Source organism: Lissotriton vulgaris, chromosome 1_1 (assembly GCF_964263255.1).
Source record: "Lissotriton vulgaris chromosome 1_1, aLisVul1.2, whole genome shotgun sequence".
NCBI classification, from domain to species: Eukaryota; Metazoa; Chordata; class Amphibia; order Caudata; family Salamandridae; genus Lissotriton; species Lissotriton vulgaris.
The window spans coordinates 1,193,521,332-1,193,542,604 of NC_141685.1; the positions used below are offsets into that span (position 1 = coordinate 1,193,521,332).

The 21,273-nt window shown below is 43.8% G+C and overlaps 1 protein-coding gene across 1 annotated transcript in view; it reads left to right on the top strand.

The window, feature by feature from the left end:
- LOC147748891 (myomegalin-like) overlaps positions 1-21,273 on the top strand; it is a 1,575,921-nt gene that overhangs the window by 1,131,685 nt on the left and 422,963 nt on the right. The window contains exon 24 of the mRNA XM_086928761.1: positions 16,520-16,709. Coding sequence (XP_086784887.1) covers positions 16,520-16,709 — 190 coding nt within the window. The remainder of the gene's footprint in view (positions 1-16,519; positions 16,710-21,273) is intronic.

Sequence of the window (21,273 nt, forward strand, 5' to 3'; positions counted from 1 at the left end):
TTTAAAAAACGTTATTTTATTTGCACAAAACCATTGAAATTCCATATATAGTTAGTTGCACTAACTATATATCGCGGACCCGCAATCCACTGCTAATGATGTCACATATTACATCATTCATGACATGGTCAGTGACATCACTGATGACATCACTGATGACATCTCAAATGACATCACTGATGACATCACTGATGACATCTCAAATGACATCACTGATGACATCACTGACATCTCATTTGACATTACTGATTACATCACTGATGATATCATTTATGTGATAATACATCTTCAGACTCTAATATAACCTTAGATACACTCAGTGTAAACAGGCACTCACAGACTGTCACACATCCATGGAGTTACTCACACACCTAGTCAGTCATGCAAAGAATCAATCACATCTCCATTTCCTCAACTATACAGTTATACACACCTTACTTATTCAAACATATACTAACACATATTTACTCTCTTATACAATCCTTGATACAAGTTCACAATGATTCATACAGCCACTCTCACATTCACTGGCTCTTATGTTCAGTTATTTATATATGTCAACTCTCACATGGAGTGTGTTTTACATTCGTACTTACTTTGACATGTAGCACTGAGATATCCATTCACTCACCAATATACTCATGCACACAGTCAACTGTCCATACAGCTGTTTCTACATGCACTTTTGAACCCATACACCTAGGGAATCAACTGCTCACACATCTATGCACAGAGTTATACACCTCCCAGCCACCCACACACATACTCAGTCTCCCATACAAATACTTGGGCAACCATTCAATAACCCATATAGTTACTGATATAGCTACTGATTTAAACATGCAGCAGTTTACAGAACAACATAAATAATGATTGCCAAATTAAGACACTTTAATCACTAACCCATGCACTCAGTGAGACACATTTAATCATTCTCTCATACAGTCAGTCATGCACCTACTAAATCCTTCATCCAGACACTTATACATCCACTCATTCTTCAATATGTAAGACATATTTTAAGTTTACAGAAACATACAGTCACTGGGTGTTGTCATCAGTGATGTCATCAGTGATGTCATTTGAGATGTCATCAGTGATGTCATCAGTGATGTCACTGACCATGTAATGAATGATGTAATATGTGACATCATTAGCAGTGGATTGCGGGTCCGCGATATATAGTTAGTGCAACTAACTATATATGGAATTTCAATGGTTTTGTGCAAATAAAATAACGTTTTTTAAATGCTAATCCCTAACTATATATGGTCTATAACCTATGGTTTTTTCAGTGAATATATATATATATATATATATATATATATATATATATATATATATATATATATATATATATATATATATATATATATATATGTACATATCTCCAAAGTGCCTTCCTCCATTGAAGAAGCAGAAGTCCAGACGAGGAACAGTTGGAAAGGCTTTATTGACATCAGCATAGCTCCGGTGGCGGCGAATGCATTTCGGCTATCCGCCTTCTTCAGCGCCCAGCACCAGAGTGGAAATAACGGTGAGTCCTTCCCTGCTGCCTGAAGAATGACTGGCGTGGTCCGCTCCTCCCCCTCACCATTTTGCTCACCTGTTGTAGTTCATTCTGTATGCTTTGAACCACAACTCCCAGGATGCTTGATGCACAGCACCTCAGGCCGGTGACAATGGGGGGTGGAATTCACAATGTTGGTAATCGGACACATGATGTAGCAGGGTAGGGAAACAAACGCCAAAGTCTTTCAAGCCTCTCCTCGGGTCCCCGTCGATACTGTCACCGCCCTCAATCACGTGAGTCTTTTACGCAGGGACAAATGCAATGCCAATTGCCACGAGAGAGGTGAATACCTCGACTGCTCGAGTCCTCCGTAGTCAGGGGCGGGGGACCGGACACTCTCCATACCTGGAGCAAAGGGGATAAGCCGTGAGGCAAACCAGAATTAGTCCGGACCCAAATTTGGCAGGGACTTCTGAACTGCGCTTCTGGTGTGCGCAAAAAATGTCTCCAAAGTGCCTTCCTCCATTGAAAGAAGCAGAAGTCCAGACGAGGAACAGTTGGAAAGGCTTTATTGACATCAGCATAGCTCCGGTGGCGGCGAATGCATTTCGGCTATCCGCCTTCTTCAGCGCCCAGCACCAGAGTGGAAATAACGGTGAGTCCTTCCCTGCTGCCTGAAGAATGACTGGCGTGGTCCGCTCCTCCCCCTCACCATTGGGCTCACCTGTTGTAGTTCATTCTGTATGCTCTGAACATATATATATATATATATATATATATATATATATATTAAACGATGTAGGTTCGACTTGAATCACCAGTTGTTTTTCTGCTCAAGGAAAAGACCAACGAATCCCAAAAAGTGCTGGCAAAAGGTACTTTATTCACATGGAGCTCACAGCAGCGTTAGCAGATGACGCGTTTCGGGCAGTTGCCCTTGCTCACATAAAAAATATTTCCCATCATGCCCTCTTTTTAAACCAATTCATATACACCAAGTGATGCACATAAAAGAAATACTCGTGGGCAGCGACGGCTCGTGGAGGGAGTTACGGTGGGGCAGGAGGGCGGGGAGTGGGAGGGGCAGGGTGGAGGTTGCTAAAAACCGGCATATGGATAATTGCAGGTAAGTAAACAATTTAATTAATAAAACGAATTTCGTAGTGCGCCTTGCATCGCAAAATGCAATGCAGTGCGAGCTACGAAATTCGTTTTATTAATTTAATTGTTTACTTACCTGCAATTATCCATATGCCGGTTTTTAGCAACCTCCACCCTGCCCCTCCCCCTCCCCGCCCTCCTGCCCCACCGTAACTCCCTCCACGAGCCGTCGCTGCTCGTGGGTCACATTTCAATACACCTTGAATTAACCATGGTTAAATTTGTAAGAAGTTGGAATAATATGTTGGTATTTCATAAGGATGTCATCCATTTGTTTTATATATATATATCACTTTCTCTCCTTTCCCGTCAATTCCCCTCCAGTAGATTTAAGGACACAGACACCATTACTTCTTGCCAAATTCTTTGCTTTGTTTATTCACAGTCTGCATGACACGTTTCGGCCAAGCCTTGCCTTGATCACATAAAGTTAATACGCACTCCATAGTTGCTCATATGATGTTTGAATCCATTTATTCACTACTTCATTATACTCAGCGATTTGTGACACACCAAATCACTGATTATAAAGAAATGATATCACAACTCTACTGTTATAAGGTTATTACAGTTGAGTTCTGACATCACAATGCCTACAGCTGAGCATAATAAAAGCAGCTATTAAAAGCAACAAATGGAATATTGCTTGTTTTTCTGCTCTAGTCTCATAGCTTACCATGACAAGCAGATAACATGTTTACATTTTGCACTCCTTAGATAGAGAAAAGCTAGAATCTTTCTGCATGTTGCTACACGCTCCGAGCTACTTCAGCTTTCTTTTAACTGACTTCTATTTCTTATTGTTTCTCATATCTGTTTGCAACAAATATATCACAGGTTTTTGATGTTTTTAATATTGCACTATAGGTTTTATTTGTATTCTTCATGTTTGCAAACATGCTTGCTCTTTCATATGAAAGAGCTCACACCAAGATTTTAAGTGGCTTGTGGGAAAGATGATAGTGTGACCATGTATTAAATTGGATGAAGTACCCTCTGACGTACATCATAAGGATATTGCAAGTCACCTTGGAACTGAGCTTTTAGCCTTGTTCTTCTATATGGTTATGGAGCTCCTCAGTGACATGTAATTTCCTTATAATATTTGGCAGGAAGTACTTTATCCCTTTACAGTACATGTTACAATGAAAGAGTGAGTTTGGGAAAAATGACTCTCCAAATTTTTTCATACAACATCAATAGTGTTAATTGCTCTGTTAAGCATAAGAAAATAAAACATTTCATCAAAGTAAATCTGATATAGAAGTGATACAATAAACTCATTTGGAGAAAAAGGGAGCCCCAAAAATAAAAAAGAGGCAGATGGAATGTTTATTGAGAAAATATAAGGGCTTTGCGTTCTGGTACACAAGAAACTAACACATAGATTCATCATCAGCATGTTTTGCGAGTCTGTAATAGCGATTATTAAGGAATTGCTATTACAGACTCGCAAAACGGGATTCATGTAGAAATCGCAATATTTATTGAGATTTCTACAGCTTCCTTATTTGCGATTAGCTAATTGCTAATCGCAAATAAGGAATGAATGGGAAGACATATCAATGTGCGAATCGCTATTAGCGATTCGCATGCTGAGTTTGCGATTTCAATGGTGCAGGGGTGTCCAAAGGACACCCTGTTGCACCCCTGAAATGATATTGGATGCTGATGTTAGGTACACACATGTCCCAAGGACATGTGTGTGTTTAACATACAACTTAGAAAAATGCACTTAAGTGCATTTTTCTAAGTTTCCACTATTTACCACAAGGTTTGACATTGCGGTAAATAGCGGCCCAAAATTGCGAATTTGCAATTTTTAAATGTTTCATGAATTGCATTTAAGGAATCTCAAATAGAGATTCCTTAAATGTAATTCCTCGCAAATTTGCGAATTCTATGATAGCGAATTTTGCATTTGGGATGATGAATCCCAAATGCAAAAATTGCGCTGGCAAAGGGCCAGATTCTCAGAATCTGGCCCTTTGCGAGCCTAATTTCCGGTGATGAATCTGGCCGTAAATTTTAATCTTTTGCATCTTCCTAACAATAACGTATCATTGTTTACTCATGAATTTGAAATACTGAATGGTGAAAGATGCAATGTATGTATAGAAGGAGACTTTAACATCTATAGACTCACTCCTGGACAAAAGTTACACTAGTGTGCAAACTGTAAGTGTAAATTCAAGTATTGCTTGTGAAAGAATGAAAAAAGGTAGGGCTATGGTGTATATTTAGAGATTGTTAATCCCTACTGGAAGAGACTTACATTTTACCGATTCCATCGTAGTTTTTTTTCACACAATTATTGTTTTCTGTTTAATAACTCATCTGTTAACCGATCTGCCAATGCCGCAATTGATTGCCTCACACAAAATACGCAACAAAGGAACCTGTAGACCCAGTTACGACTGGGGTAATCTATAAAATCTGCAACAGTATTTTAACAGGTATTAGTGCAAAAATATGTCCACACTTAATTAATAAGAACACCAAAGGAAGTCCCAAATATATTTCTGAGCGTATATAAATGTCTTAAAGAACAAAGTAATGAAAAGCAGCATCAACATTACTCAACAATAGGTACAGTGAATATAACAAAATGAACACTTAGTGAGAGTGCGAATGGCGCATGTGAAACACATAAAAAACCAAAGAAACAGCAACATAAATATAAAGATTTCAAAGAAATCATAGTACATGAATACAACGATAAGGTAAAGAATTGATATAATCATGTAGTAAGTCAAAATAAACAAATTTTCGCTACCTCACTTGTCAATTGCATTTCGACCCTAATTACTGAGGGTCATCTTCAGGACAATAATTCATGTAGATATTGTAGAGCTGATCAAGAAATAGAAGGTAGTAGGCTCTTGAAACGACAACTAAAACTAATCTTTGTGCAAGCTTTATCTCGGGTGGCTCCGAATTAAAGCATACGAGTTCTAATTCTCTGTATAGCACAAATGTAAGGTCTCAATCTAATAGCTAGCTTAATAGTTACTGGCAATAAGGTCTATGGTCGCTAATCATGGAGAAATCAAAAAGCGGTTCCTGTAAATTAATGACCGATAGCTCCGTTTACGTGGTAAGCCCGATGGTCAAAGGAATCCAGAAGTAAACAATGTAGTCAGTGTAATGAGGTCACCAACTATGACGCGGCACACAAATGAATTATGTTGGGATGGGATCTTTACCTGGCTGCAGAACGCTGATACCGCCCAGCACTTCCTTTGTGAGCCAGCATCTTTCCATGGCAACGCCTCGCCGGACCCGCTTCGCGGGGACGGCAGCGCAGCGCGGTAAATACCGCGAAAGGACCATCTTGAAGGGGACAGTCTTCCTCTGACCGGCAGGGCTGCGAGCACCAGCAGGGACTCCAAGGACCAGGAGTCCCTGCGTGCCCGATTCAGACCAGCTGGGCTGCTCTCCCTGCCGGCCCCGCCCGCCCGCACACAGAGCCAAAAGGCGGCTCCTCCAGCAAGCGAGTGGGATCTTTAACTGGCTGCAGAACGCTGATACCGCCCAGCACTTCCTTTGTGAGCCAGCATCTTTCCGCGGCAACGCCTCGCCAGACCCGCTTCGCGGGTCCCGCAGCGCAGCGCGGTAAATACCGCGAAAGGACCATCTTGAAGGGGGCAGTCTTCCTCTGACCGGCAGGGCTGCGAGCACCAGCAGGGACTCCAAGGACCAGGAGTCCCTGCGCGCCCGATTCAGACCAGCTGGGCTGCTCTCCCTGCCGGCCCCGCCCGCCCGCACACAGAGCCAAAAGGCGGCTCCTCCAGCAAGCGAGTGGGATCTTTAACTGGCTGCAGAACGCTGATACCGCCCAGCACTTCCTTTGTGAGCCAGCATCTTTCCACGGCAACGCCTCGCCGACCCGCTTCGCGGGTCCCGCAGCGCAGCGCAGTAAATACCGCAAAAGGACCATCTTGAAGGGGGCAGTCTTCCTCTGACCGGCAGGGCTGCGAGCACCAGCAGGGACTCCAAGGACCAGGAGTCCCTGCGCGCCCGATTCAGACCAGCTGGGCTGCTCTCCCTGCCGGCCCCGCCCGCCCGCACACAGAGCCAAAAGGCGGCTCCTCCAGCAAGCGAGTGGGATCTTTAACTGGCTGCAGAACGCTGATACCGCCCAGCACTTCCTTTGTGAGCCAGCATCTTTCCACGGCAACGCCTCGCCGGACCCGCTTCGCGGGTCTCGCAGCGCAGCGCGGTAAATACCGCGAAAGGACCATCTTGAAGGGGGCAGTCTTTCTCTGACCGGCACGGCTGCGAGCACCAGCAGGGACTCCAAGGACCAGGAGTCCCTGCGCGCCCGATTCAGACCAGCTGGGCTGCTCTCCCTGCCGGCCCCGCCCACCCACCTATCACAACCATTGTTATTTAAAGGCAGACGAGATCCCGCAGCGCGGGAGCGCGCCGGGAGAAGCCCGGGACAAGGGCGGGACCGTCTGTGGCCGTCCGTGGTCGAACGAGGTTGGGTTGGGCCCGGACCCCTGCCTAAATCACTATCTGATATATCTGTACATTACCAGTGCGGGACCTAAAGGTACACCACCATTGTTTGTTATCCCAAGGGAAGGTGACACATAGTATTAAAAAAAAAAAAAAAAAAACCTGAGGAATAATCAAACTATACAAACTGAAATCCATCATGACATTGAGATCAGGGAAAGAACGTTCAGTTACAAACATCAAAGGGTGTAGTCTCTGGCCCCCTGGATGCCTTCATCACCAGAGCCACTGGGATCCTGGAAAAAGAAATAGAAATGGTAGAAAAAAGGCTGTCCCTTGACCTAGTTACTGGAAAGCACTCCTCTATGGGTGGACTAGCTTCAGCCAAAAGCCCTGTCCCCCATGCAGCATCCAACTGCATCTATTCCATTGAGACAGAGGCAATAGTCCATGTGGATGGAGAGGGGGTGATTCTACCCTCATCCCCAGCCCCCAGGGCCCAGGAACTTAACGTTAACCACTCAAGGGATGGGGACGAAGGTCAGAAAACAGGGGAAGATGAACTTAACTTGGTTAATTCACCTCAATCTATTGTCTCTACACCACCTAACCTGACCGAGCTGATTCAAACGTCCCCGAAACCGATATCCCGCAAGAGAAAACATGTATCGAGCACACAGGGGGAGAAAGATCAAAAACAACCCAAATTGAATGATATTCGTAGCGCGACTCTACCAGCTCCACAACCACCCCTCGGCTTCCCAAATGTGTATTGTCCATCATTCGCCCCCCTGGGGTCATCCAATCCTTGTCCAACATGCCTCAATAGTGACGAGATTTTGTTGGTCAAAATTGAGGCCATGCTAAAAACCATTTTGCTTCCGGTTTTGGAGAGAACAAGGCTGATGACCGCCAAAATTGATGCACTGGAAACCGTAGTAAATACTAACTTGGGCATATTGCAAAAAATATCTATGCCCAGTTCTGTGGCGGGGGCTCGTAACTCGACACTGGGCAAAGCACAAACAGTTAGTAATCCCACAGTGACCCAGGTAACCAAGCCCGTTCCATTAGGGGCAGCCATTAACAAACTGATAGCAGGGGCAAGGTCCATTGACACATCTTCCACCACCAGTGGAGGTTCCTCAAGCAACGTACCAAGGAAAAACATCCACCCAAACCTACTTTAGATAAGGCAAACTCGTCTATGTCAAAAGGCATGACAAAACCATCTAATAGTACCCCTGTCCAATTATCTAGTAGGGGGAAAAACAATCCCAATTCCTCCAGGACGCCGTTTGTGGGTAAACAAAAGATGCGCCCCTCACCGAGTTAATCTACCCCCAGAAGCGACCCAATATACTATAGTTTTAACTGAGGTTGCTCCCCTAGGAGACGGTATTAAGGAGACACAAGGGGAATTGCGTAATAAAGCAATTTACTGGTTAAACAAAAACCGTCCCCTAACACCCTCATCCCAAACCGAAATTCTTTATGTAAGGAGAGTAGACTGGGTGGGCAATGGCACCAAAGATCTGGAAGGGGACTGTATTCTGATTTCATTCAAAGACCCCTGGGTGGTAGACATCATACGACGAAAAGCTAGATTTGCTCGCCAGGGCGATGTCCAATCTCTGGATCTTGCCTACTTCTACCCTCATACACATAGTAACCTTCCCATGGGCCCAAGCCAGTGGAGAGTGAGAGATGGAGGTATAAAGGGCCAAGAACACCCCATTTACCACAGTACCCCCTACTCTTTAATCACTTTGGACCCTTGTCTGACTTGGAGCTGGTAGACTGACTGTGTTCACCCAGTTTGAGGAATAATCCCACTGTTGTTAGTGTGGAAGAAGTACAAACCTTTCACCAAACCCCAACAACACCTGTACTAAGTAACCAGTTTATACCAGACAAAAAAGAAGAAATAGTGGCCACGGTAGAGGGGGAAAGCCTGCTAAAAAGTAACTTTGAAGCAACAGTGGTTAGAAATATGCCCATTTCCAACTCTCCAATAAATCCTCCCCCCCCTCCAAACCTTGGCAATAGCACTGTAGATACCTCAATAGCATCATTTAATATTGTGTCCTGGAATGTCGCGGGAGCGAAGGCTCGCATGGACTCTGATGACTGGCTGGAGTTTATCGACTACTATGATGTCGTGCTACTACAAGAGACTTGGGCAACCGAACCTATACATAGAGTTGGCTTTTTAAACTTTTCCAAACCTGCGCTCAAGAGTAACAAAGGGAGAGCTTCAGGGGGATTGACTATGTGGGTCAAACAGGTATGGGGATTCAAAATCACAGAGCTTTATGAGGACATTCCCGACCTATTGGCTATTAAGTTGAGCAAGGAAGGCGGTCAGGATATGCTCATCATTAACATCTACTCCCGTGGCCTCCCTGGTGGACGAAATCCACCGATGGTGGATGCCCTGGATAGCATTTTAGCAGGGTGGAACAAAGGAACTCTAATCCTGCTAGCAGGCGATTTAAACTGTACTATTGAGCCGCTCTACGTTGCTGGGGACAGCTGGGGGTCCGCAGAGGATGAAACATGGAATATACCGGACCTACTGTCCAGCAAACCTGTCAAATCAACGGAGGCTGCCCTAAATTGGACTGCACTTTGTCTCACCTGGGGGTTAAGGGCAGTAAATGGACACACTCCTTCAGACCTCGGTGCCAACTTTACTTTTGATAATGGTTTGAGAAAAAGACGCATAGTCTACATCCTCATAAAAATGGAATTTTGGGCATTGAGGGTCGACATGGAAGTAGTCCCCTGCCCAGAAAGCGATCACAACCCTTTGTCATTGAAATTAAGGATGCACGGCTTGGTAAGACTGAAAGACCCAGTTCCCTCGGGGCAAGGGGTAGTAACGCTTTCTAATGATCGCAGGAGGTTGAAATGGTCTAATATATCAGGAGATGAATCCCTACGGACTAAGATAGAAAATGTGGTTATGCTTGCATCAAACAAAATGCTGCCAGAGGACATTGGGAGAGGTATTATAGAATCAAACAAAATCATGGACTTACATGAACAGTGTTTTGCCGAGCTCAAGCAACTCCTTACTAAACCTTGTCAGAAGGGTGTTGGGCGACCGCAAGCTATTAGGGCAAAGTGGTACAACAAAGACTGCAGGGAGGCTCACAGCAATCTAATTGAAATAGTTAAATCCAGAAATATGTGTGCTGTAAAGGAGGCCAGGAAACGTTATAAAAGAGTACAGTGGGAAGCCAAAAGAGCGTGGGAGGATGGTTATTGGTCCGATCTCCTGGAAGCTACTAAAACTAATAACCAGACCAAATTTTGGGACATAGTAAAATGGGGGAAGGATGGTGATTCCAGAACTCCAACTAATCATGTGTCCCCAGAAGCCTGGATAACCCACTATTCATCCCAATTTAGTTCGGCGGGCACTGAGCCTCCTCCAAAGCTGGACAAGCTGTATGTAACGCCCACCTGTGGAGAAACCTTGACCTTCACTAACATTGAGGCTGAGTTGGCCCTTGGTTTGACCCAACGGGGGAAAGCTCCGGGGTTGGACCAAATACCAGCTGATTTGTTTAAAACAAACACAGACCTCTAGGTGCCATACATAACCAAAATAGCCATTGCTTTAGCAAATGGTGCATGCATCCCTAAAACATGGAAGGGGGCTGAGATTCTTCCTATATACAAAAAAGGAGACAGGTCTAATCCAGGCAATTATCGCCCGATTCGTTTTATCGACTGCCTTCAAAAGGTTATTGCCCGTATGATCTTAGCCAGAGTGCAAGGGTGGATGGTCTCTGAAAATATACTGTCTCCCCTGCAGGCAGGCTTCAGAGCCGGGACGAGCACTATCGATCAGGTGTTCCGATTTTGTATGATTTTCTGGAAGGTGGTCACGTTAGGCGGTGGTACCATCTTCGCAGCATTTATAGACCTGAAGTCAGCCTTCGATTTAGTACTAGGGGTAAATTGTGGCAGGTACTGAGGGACCTGGGTTTACCTGGAGAATTACTTGAGCTGATCATCAGATTGCATGAAGAGAACTACGCAAGGGTAAGGTGGGGAGGACAAGGACAACATACAGACTCTTTCCCGGTTACCCGTGGAGTGCACCAGGGATGTGTCCTTGCGCCCACTCTCTTCCTGCTCTTCATAGACCAAGTTGTTAAATTCTTCACGGCCACGCATACTGATGCCCAATCACTAGCAGGGACCAAATTCCCCATGCTTATCTTCGCCGACGACACCCTACTCCTATCCAAGACACGGATAGGCCTTTAGCAGGCCTTGAAACGTTTTGAGGAGTTTTGTGTGGAAAATGATCTCCAGATAAATGTGGGTAAAACCAAGTTTATGGTTTTGACCACGAATAACTTTGTACGTAGCAACGTACAATTAAGTGGGATCAACTTGGAACAAGTTGAAACCATGACTTATCTGGGGGTCACCTTGGACCGCCGTTTGTCATGGAAAGAGCAAATCGCGGCCCAACAGCTGAAATTTGCCCAATTAACCGGCTGTCTTTTGCGCGAGCAGAAGAGATCCATTACCAAACGGGTCATCCCTGCCATGAAAATATATGATACCAAAATAAACGCTGCCATACTTTACGGGGCTGACCTTTGGGGATTTATGGACCTCTCGAGTCTCTATAGAACCCAGTGCAAATTCCTTCGGAATTTGGTAGGGTTACCCCAATCGTCTCCATCGATACCCCTTTGCCATGATATGGGCTGCTCACCAATTAATGACATGGCAAGATTCAGAGTAGTGGCCCTCTGGAGGCGTTTGTGGACTTCCCCCGATCTGATACTCTTTGCTAAGGAGTTAGCGGAAGTGAGGTCGATGGGGGGCTCTGAAAGAATCCCCTGGCTTCGTTCGGTGAAAAAGAGTCTGCATGATATGGGTTTAAAAAACCCGTGAGATTCTCCAGGCACCAACACTTTCCCATCCAAAAAAGAATTCAAAGAATTATTCTGGGCCTCAACTTGTCATTCCTTGGCTGCGATTTCAATGTATTTGTAATAACATGATCAATGTTGTTTTCTTTTCAAAACATTGTATAGTGGTTGATATGTATTGTAATGTTTTCTTAATTTGTCTTTTATGATTTTATTATCGAAATAAAGACATTAAAACCTGAATTATGTTGACTTGCTGATTGTGTTTCAAGAAATAATTGATTCATTGCATATCACTCCCTGACTATGGACACCTGACAGTCCTTGTGAAGAGTACTCAGTGAGGACGACATCCCTTACTGCTTAATCACCTTGAAAAGTTAGGACTTTGCGGATTTGGAACCCTTTGGAATTCAATGTAGCATCTGTGAGGGATATAAGTATCATGTTTGAATCAATGAACACTTCCTTCTGAGAAGAAAACTGATAAACAAGCATTCCACAATAATAAACAGGAAGATCTGAAAAAATACAATTGGGGAAAAAGGGTTAAAAGTCTAGATGCAGAAACAGAATGCTTACTTAAATGATGTGATGTAGAAATAGGAAGCAAAGTCAACTTGGGTACAAAATTAATGCTCTGCATTCCAAGAAAGCAGAAAGAGCTTTATTTAGAATTAAGCAATGTAGGAAACTGGATTAGTAGCTGAGAGATGTGGAAGTCCCACTCAAATAATGAGCATAATCCTTGTTAGGGTGGACAACAAAAACCACTAAATAAACCTATGCCTAGCCCTCTCGTAGCTTGGCACACCAGCAGGCAGGCTTAACTTAGAGGCAATGTGTAAAGTATTTATGCAGCACTCAAACAGTAATAAAGTGAAAACAATGCACAATAAAAATACCAAACTACCTTTCAAAAATACGGTAAAGTATTTAAATTATTAGCTGGATTGGGGTAAAGTCACAGTACAGGCTGACTGTGATGGGGGACGGTTCAGATACAAGGACCAGGTTCATCCTGCTGTAGAGTTACCTTCTCAAGTCTGAGTGAAGAACTACTGTTATCATTTGTGGGGGACATGGGGAGGAAGTTGTTGGAGCAAGGTTTAGGTGTCACTGAGGGTTGCTGCTGTGGTGCGAGGGCCGGTTGTCACTGCAGCTTCGGGTTGGTGGTCAAAGCCCACTGGTCTACCTGGAGCCTTGCTTGGCAGTCATTGTGGACGGTCACTGTCAGTGCAAAGAGCAGGCCTCAAAGAAGCTTTAGGTTTTTGGTCGTTGATTCTTGTCGTGAAGTGGTCATTTCATGGTGTAAAGAACCCTAAAATGTCTGTCTTTTCACCTTTTCTTCAGAAGGAGTGTACTCTAATTAAGTGAACAAAAGAGGTTCCCCTTGAGTAAATTCCTTAACAGAGTAGAACCTATCTAAAGTAACATTCACCCTAATGCACTCTTATTCTCATTCATCACTCTCCACACATTTCAGGATTGGGCAATATGTAATAGGGAAAACCACTGTGACACTAAGTATTAAAAAATATATGACATATATTTATTATTCCCATTACAGAATTTCTTCAATAAAAACACAGGAATAACCCGTCAAACAATACAGTTGATATCACAAAAGTTAATGAACACAACTGCATTGTTTGACAGGTTATTCCCATGTTTTTATTGAGAAATTCCGTAATATGAATAATAAATATGTCATATTTTTTTTAATACTTAGTATTGCGACGAAAAAAATTGGCAAATGCGATGCATCAAAAAATTGCACCACAAAATTAAGGAATCGCAACATTTGCAATTCCTTATTTTTGCACAAGCATTTAAGGAATCACAAGTTGTGATTCCTAAATGCTTTGTATGTAGCATTTAAGCTTTGCGAATTTAGGCTAAGAAATCGCAAATTACCACCAACTTGTAGTTGGTGTTAATTTGCGAATTCTTTGAAAAAGCACTTTTGGAAATTTTTAAAGGTGCCATGTGACGCTCATACATGCCCTTAGGGCATGTATGAGCGCATATGGCGCACATACATGCCCTTAGGGCATTTATGTGCGCCATATGTTCACTCATTTCAATTTCAGGGGTGCAGCAGGGTGTCCTTAAGACACCCTTGCACCCTTGAAATTATTCTCAATGTGTGATTAGCAAATTGCGAATCGCAAATTGAGAATAACTGTCCATTCATTCCTATGGGCCTCCTGGCCCATAGAAATGAATGGGAGATTATTCCTTAATTGCGATTAGCAATTTGCTAATCGCAATTAAGGAATTTTAAGAAATTGCTAAAAAATAGCGAATTTCTAGATACATACCATTTAGCAATTCTCAAATAGCGATTCCTTAAAAATCGCTATTTGAGAATCGCTAAAGGGTATCTTAATGCATCTGGGCCCCAGTTTGATGTAGAAGAAGATATTTTGAAGAATACCTTGGTTCCCAATTAATATTAATAAACGGGGATTTTCACATTCTGGCATGTGTTTGAGATGCAGAATAAGTAAGCTAATTCACTTTTTTATGCATGTGCCGTACAGGAGTGTTAAATCATTTGGGATGACATTTTCTATTTTCTGATGAAGACTTTCAAGTAGAGGCTGAATTGATAATTAACAAATTACCTCAGGTAACACATTTTGATGGGGTCAAGAAGCAATTGATGATGAAAGCCTTAATTATTGGCATAATAATACTTTCACACTACTGGATTTGTGAACATACAATTGATAGATTGATTGTTGGATCTAGCAAATGGTTTAGTGAGTTTACAGGGTAAAAATGCAAACATTTCTGCCAACAATCTATGAACAGTTAGATATACAAATTTGTGATTAAGTCCTTAAGCATGAACCGAAGAAATATTCCTCAGCAGGACTTACACATTGCTCCACCTCAAGAAGAAAATACCTATGTCCTTTCTTACATTTTTTAACCTTATGAGGTCCACCATTGGAATTCTAAATTTTTGACAAGGCATAGACTGTCCTTTAGAACCCCTACATTGCACCAGCTCTTGTTATTTTTGACAAACTTTCTAGATCGCCTTTTTGGACTCGCAACAGTTTCATTGCCGTTTTAGCCCTGAAAAAAGTCAACTTCGTGACGAAACACGTGTCGGCTGTACTTACTGGACTGGCTGTTGAATGTACCACCTGAAATATATAAACATAATTTGAAAAACACTAGATTCAGTATTGTGGAATATTTCTTTCGTTCATGCTTAAGGACTTAAGGGCAGATGTATCAATGGAATTTTTAGTCGCAAATGCTGCAATTTGAAAAAAAGCAGCGTTTGCGACTAAAAATTCTTAAAACAGTAGGTAGTCGGGAAATCGCATCACAAAATTTGCGATTCCTTAATTTTGCATAAGCATTTAAGGAATCGCAGATTGCAATTCCTTAAATGCTATGCAACAAGCATTCAATTTTTGCGATTTCTCCTTAAGAAATCCAAAATTATCACCAACTTCAAGTTGATGGTAATTTGCAATTTGTTTCACAAATGCACTTTTTGGCATTTGTGAAGGTGCCATATGGCGCACATACATGCCCTTAGGGCATGTATGTGCTCCATATGCGCACACATATTCATTTCAGGGGTGCATCAGGGTGTTCTAATGACACCCTTGGAATTATTCTCAATTTGTGATTCTCAAATTGAGAATCACAAATTGAGAATTATCTTCACATTCATTCCTATGGGCCTCCTGGCCCATGGAAATGAATGTGTAAGTATTCCTTAATTGGGATTTCGCAATTTGCTAATCGCAATTAAGGAAAACTAAGAAATCGCTAAAGAATTGTGATTTTTTACATACATCCTTTTTGCACTTATCAAATAGCGATTCTCAAAAAATCACTATTTGAGAATCGCAAACGGGGTTTTTCATACATATGCCCCCAAATCACACATTTGTAAATCTAACTATTCATACATCGTTGGCAGGAGTGTGTTGGTCTCTAGTTTTTCTGAGGAACACAAGAGCCATTGCTTGAGTGGATCTTGCATTTTATGTGGTATGATGCAAATGAACTAAACAGCACCCTGGAAATGTAATAAATGATTCTACTACTTACATAATTGCGCATTACGAAAGAGGTGCAATCAAATTCCTATCACTACCCATCTGTAGAGGTTTTAAAAAAATGCAAACATGATGGAATTTGGAGATGGGATTCTTAGGAAAGTGTTATTCTAACTCGATATTCATTGCTAGTGGTGTCACATACCCCCCATTTGCCACTGTCCCCTTATAGTATGTTTTAATATTTTGCTGGGCTAATGCGAGTTGCTACACTCAGATATCTGTATATGGCAAGGTTATATATGTTACGAAAGTCATTAAGACATAAAACTAACTGGATAACAATGCACTGTCTCTTTTTTCCAACACTGAATTGTTGACCAACATTTCTGTACACAATGTTGGTCACAGTTCTGATGAAAATGTTTCTTTCATTTCTTCAGCTTGATGCCAGTTCACAGAAGAGCTTTAGGCAGCATCTTGAGGCCAGTCTGAGAGAACAGGCAGAGCAGCTTCTCGCTGAGCTAGTCAACAACCAACAACAAAATCGAGAGTTACAAAACAAACTAGTGGTTTCAGAAGCTACAGTCACCGCTCAAGCTGACCAACTCAAGCAATATCAAATCCTTCTCAGTATGTATCTGACACACTACTATAATGTACTATTTTGTCTCACTGATTTACAATAATGCTATCAGTCAACAATTTTATATTCCTAGTGATTCTAAGTTTCTGTGTAAATTAAAAGCCTTAATTCTGATGTTTAATCACATGAATTCTGGTATGCTGCTGTTCGGAGCACCACATCTTAAGTGAAGATGTATTGGCCTGAATGTGGATGTTTTATGCTTGTAAAAACATGTCCAAACCATTCCAAATGAGGATGGGATATGGCATAATTTGCTATGGGTGTGACATTAAGAATTACATGCATACAGTTGTGAAGGCTAAACAGTATAGGCTTCTCACAGGGCTAAAATAGAATATTTCAATCATTGTGAAAATCCTAGCATTTAGAACGCATGGATAAAACATTATTAGTTTAATGCATTTTATACTTGAATCCTTTTGAGTCTCTTTGTGTATCTGCTGGTTAAGTTATAGGATTTAAATTCCCAAAAGCTACCAAATGTCCTAACATTAAATACTGATGAGAAAGCCATGGTTCCTTCATGCCTCATCAATAGATATATCATAGGTGTAGTGGCAGCGCAAACTTCACCACACTGCACCATCGAATTGTCTTGACTGATATATGGAGGGTGAAGAAAGTACATCTGTTTCCCTAGGAATTCATTAATTAGTCTACTGATACTACCTATACCAGAATTCATTAAATGGTCTACTGATACCACCCATAAAAGACAAGTGTGTCACCCCTACAGTGTATTAGGTGATGGGAAATCTTCTTATTAGGAAAGGGATCAATACCTGAAATAATTATATTTGGTCACAACTGAATTGAACTGTAGCTCAAGCAGTCGCCTAAAAATAAATTGCATTGCAGTTTGGGCAATATTTCTGACCAATTCAGTACCATGTACATGGTTATTACATTTATCTTGTCATCAAGCCAAACCAAAGTGGTTTTTGTAAGTAGAATACCATCTCATACTGTGATCCTTCCTAAGAGATGCCTTAATATTTTGGACTGTATCTTTGAATAATTGTTAATTAAGGATTTTATAGTGTAACCCTATATTATATGGTGTTTTTATAAATCCAACAGGATTTATGCACTTTACTCCTAATAAACATTGGACATTGACACTCCTGAGGCACAGCCGGGAGCACCGCTTGTAACTGTTTTTAAAACCACTGTATTTACTCGCAATTTTATCTGTATTGCCACTTACTTCTGGGCACTTTGCCTCCTTAAATCCTCCTAAAATTCCCCCGCGCTGCGGATCTTAGCGCTGCCGCGGGTTGAGGAAGCCATCGGCGCCATTTCGCGCCAAGCCATTGGCTACGCCCACTCTCGTGAGGTCACGCCCACTCCGCCCCAGTCTCCATAAAGCCGCGCTGAGAACTAGCCGCGCATTAGGAAATTGACACTCCAGAGGCACAGCCGGGAGCACCGCTTGTAACTGTTTTTAAAACCACTGTATTTGCTCGCAATTTTATCTGTATTGCCACTTACTTCTGGGCACTTTCCCTCCTTAAATCCTCCTAAAATTCCCCCGCGCTGCGGATCTTAGCGCTGCCGTGGGTTGAGGAATCCATTGGCGCCATTTCGCGCCAAGCCATTGGCCACACCCACTCTCGTGAGGCCACACCCACTCCGCCCCAGTCTCCATAAAGCCGCGCTGAGAACTAGCCGCGCATTAGGACATTGACACTCCTGAGGCACAGCCGGGAGCACCGCTTGTAACTATTTTTAAAACCACTGTATTTGCTCGCAATTTTATCTGTATTGCCACTTACTTCTGGGCACTTTCCCTCCTTAAATCCTCCTAAAATTCCCCCGCGCTGCGGATCTTAGCGCTGCCGCGGGTTGAGGAAGCCATCGGCGCCATTTCGCGCCAAGCCATTGGCCACGCCCACTCCGCCCCAGTCTCCATAAAGCTGCGCTGAGAACTAGCCACGCATTAGGACATTGACACTCCTGAGGCACAGCCGGGAGCACCGCTTGTAACTATTTTTAAAACTACTGTATTTGCTCGCAATTTTATCTGTATTGCCACTTACTTCTGTGCACTTTCCCTCCTTAAATCCTCCTAAAATTCCCCTGTGCTGCGGATCTTAGTGCTGCCGCGGGTTGAGGAAGCCATCGGCGCCATTTCGCGCCAAGCCATTGGCCACGCCCACTCCCGTGAGGCCACACCCACTCCGCCCCAGTCTCCATAAAGCCGCGCTGAGAACTAGCCGCGCATTAGGACATTGACACTCCTGAGGCACAGCCGGGAGCACCGCTTGTAACTGTTTTTAAAACCACTGCATTTGCTCGCATTTTTATCTGTACTGCCACTTACTTCTGGGCACTTTCCCTCCTTAAATCTTCCTAAAATTTCCCCGTGCTGCGGATCTTAGCGCTGCCGCAGGTTGAGGAAGCCATCGGCGCCATTTCGCGCCAAGCCATTGGCCACGCCCACACTCTCGTGAGGCCACGCCCCGTACATCCTTCTTCAATGTGCATTCCCCGGACGCGCAGCGGACGAGCGCAGCGGGGGCGCCGTCTGCGCGCCGAAGGCGCGCAAAAGTTAAGCCCGTCTGCGCCCGTCCGCGGCCGGATAGGGCATGGGGCATGTCACCCTGCCCATGTTACTCAATATTCCTCTACTGATCTGCTCGATCTGCATGCCCCCTGGCCTCTAGCCCCGACTGCCCGTTCGCAGCTTGATCAACTGGGCTTGGGACACGCTCGAGAAGTTTTTCCCGAGCTTGATGCTTGCTTGGCCTCTCCCCCTCAACGGTCCACTTTCTACCCGCCCTCACATCACCCCCCAAAGTCGAGCTTAAAGTGAGCTACCTCAACACCCGCTCACTAGCAAAACATCAGACGGAAATTTATCACCTCCTAGAGGCCGACAGTCCCGATATATTGTTTATAACGGAAACCTGGTTGCATGACGGATCCTCTCCCGACATCTTGGCAGCCATTCCGCCTGGCTACTATATCATTCAAAGCCAACAGGGCCTCTGGCAAACCTGGAGGGGGAGTGGCAGCCATCATCAAGCTTCCAACTAGATTTTCCGTCCTTACCGTACCCTGTATTCCTCAGGTTGACTGCTTAGCACTCAGACTGGAATCCTCAGTGTCACTCCTTATTTGTATCTTAGTTTATCGCCCTCCTCAGTCCATGCCTGATTTTCCGACTATGTTTGGAGACCTACTGTCCCAGGTAGTCATCAACAATTCTAAAATCCTAGTCCTCGGAGACTTCAACTACTGGCCCCTGGACGAGAAGGAGAGTGCTTGCTCTGCGGCCTTCTCTGACCTGTTATGTGGCCTGAATTGTTGTCAACATATTAACACTGCCACGCACACAAAAGGTCACATACTGGACCAGGTCTGGACTTCTAACTTAGAGATCTCGGCCCCCCTTATACTGCCATGTGCATGGTCTGACCACTCCCTTATTTATTTTTCCCTTAAAGCCCCTATCTGCCCCAGTAGGCCTCTGGAGTCGAACTTCTCGGCCCGGAACTATAATAAAGCTGGCATTAGCCAATTCATCGACTTACTCAGCATCTCCCTCCCCCCTGAATCCGACTCAATAGACACTCAAGCCTCTGACTTAACCCGCTGGCTCGTATCGGCCAGCAATGTAGTTGCCCCTCCTAGAAACTGGTCAAAGTTATGCGCCCCCATGACGCTCAGAAATGGTTTACCGAGGACCTTAAAGTTTTAAAACTCAGACTTAGACAAGCCGAGCGCTGCTAGCATAGAAATTATGCCCCCGAAGCTAGGCTAGAGTTCTTAACCCTACTTAAAGGGTATAAGTCTTCCATTGTGCTAGCCAAAACCCTGTACTTTTCCAACAAAATTGTGGAGTCAGCTAACAAAGCTAAAGACATCTTCTCGATCGTGGAGGAACTATCTCACCCCAACAGGGTTTCCATCAAACCCCTCCCTTCACAGGGGCTCTGCGATTCTCTCAATCATTTCTTTGTTGAGAAGATTGAAAAAATCAAAAACAGCATCTCGGTGTCGCCCTTATCGGACTCTTCCGGGTCCCTCGCTAACCCCCGCGCTGACCCCCTTAACCCCCACTCTCTCACTCAGATTCCCCTCATTCTGGAGACGGACTTCTCAGCTCTTCTAAGCAAAGTCACCTCAGGATCTGATTGCTGTCTGATTGCTGTCCCCCCAAGATCCTACGCGAGGCCTTCACTGCCAGCCCAGCCCCCCCCCCCCCCCCCCCCTTGGCACTCCTGAACAATTCCCTCACTCTTGGCCTAGTCGCTAGCACTTTTAAGGCAGCCGAGGTAGTGCCTATCTTAAAGAAACCTACAGCTGATCCCACGATCATGAGCAACTTCCGTCCCATCTCCCTCCTTCCCTACCTCAGCAAGGTGCTCGAGTCCCACGTTACAAACATTTTGAGCTCTTTCGTTGAGCAGTCTCATTTTCTTGACTCTCAACAGGCCGGGTTTATACCCGCCCATTCTACAGAGATGGTCATACTCTCTGTTATGGAAGAATTGCGCCGGGGGGCTACTCTAACATCAGTCAGGCCCTAGTGCTCCTGGATTT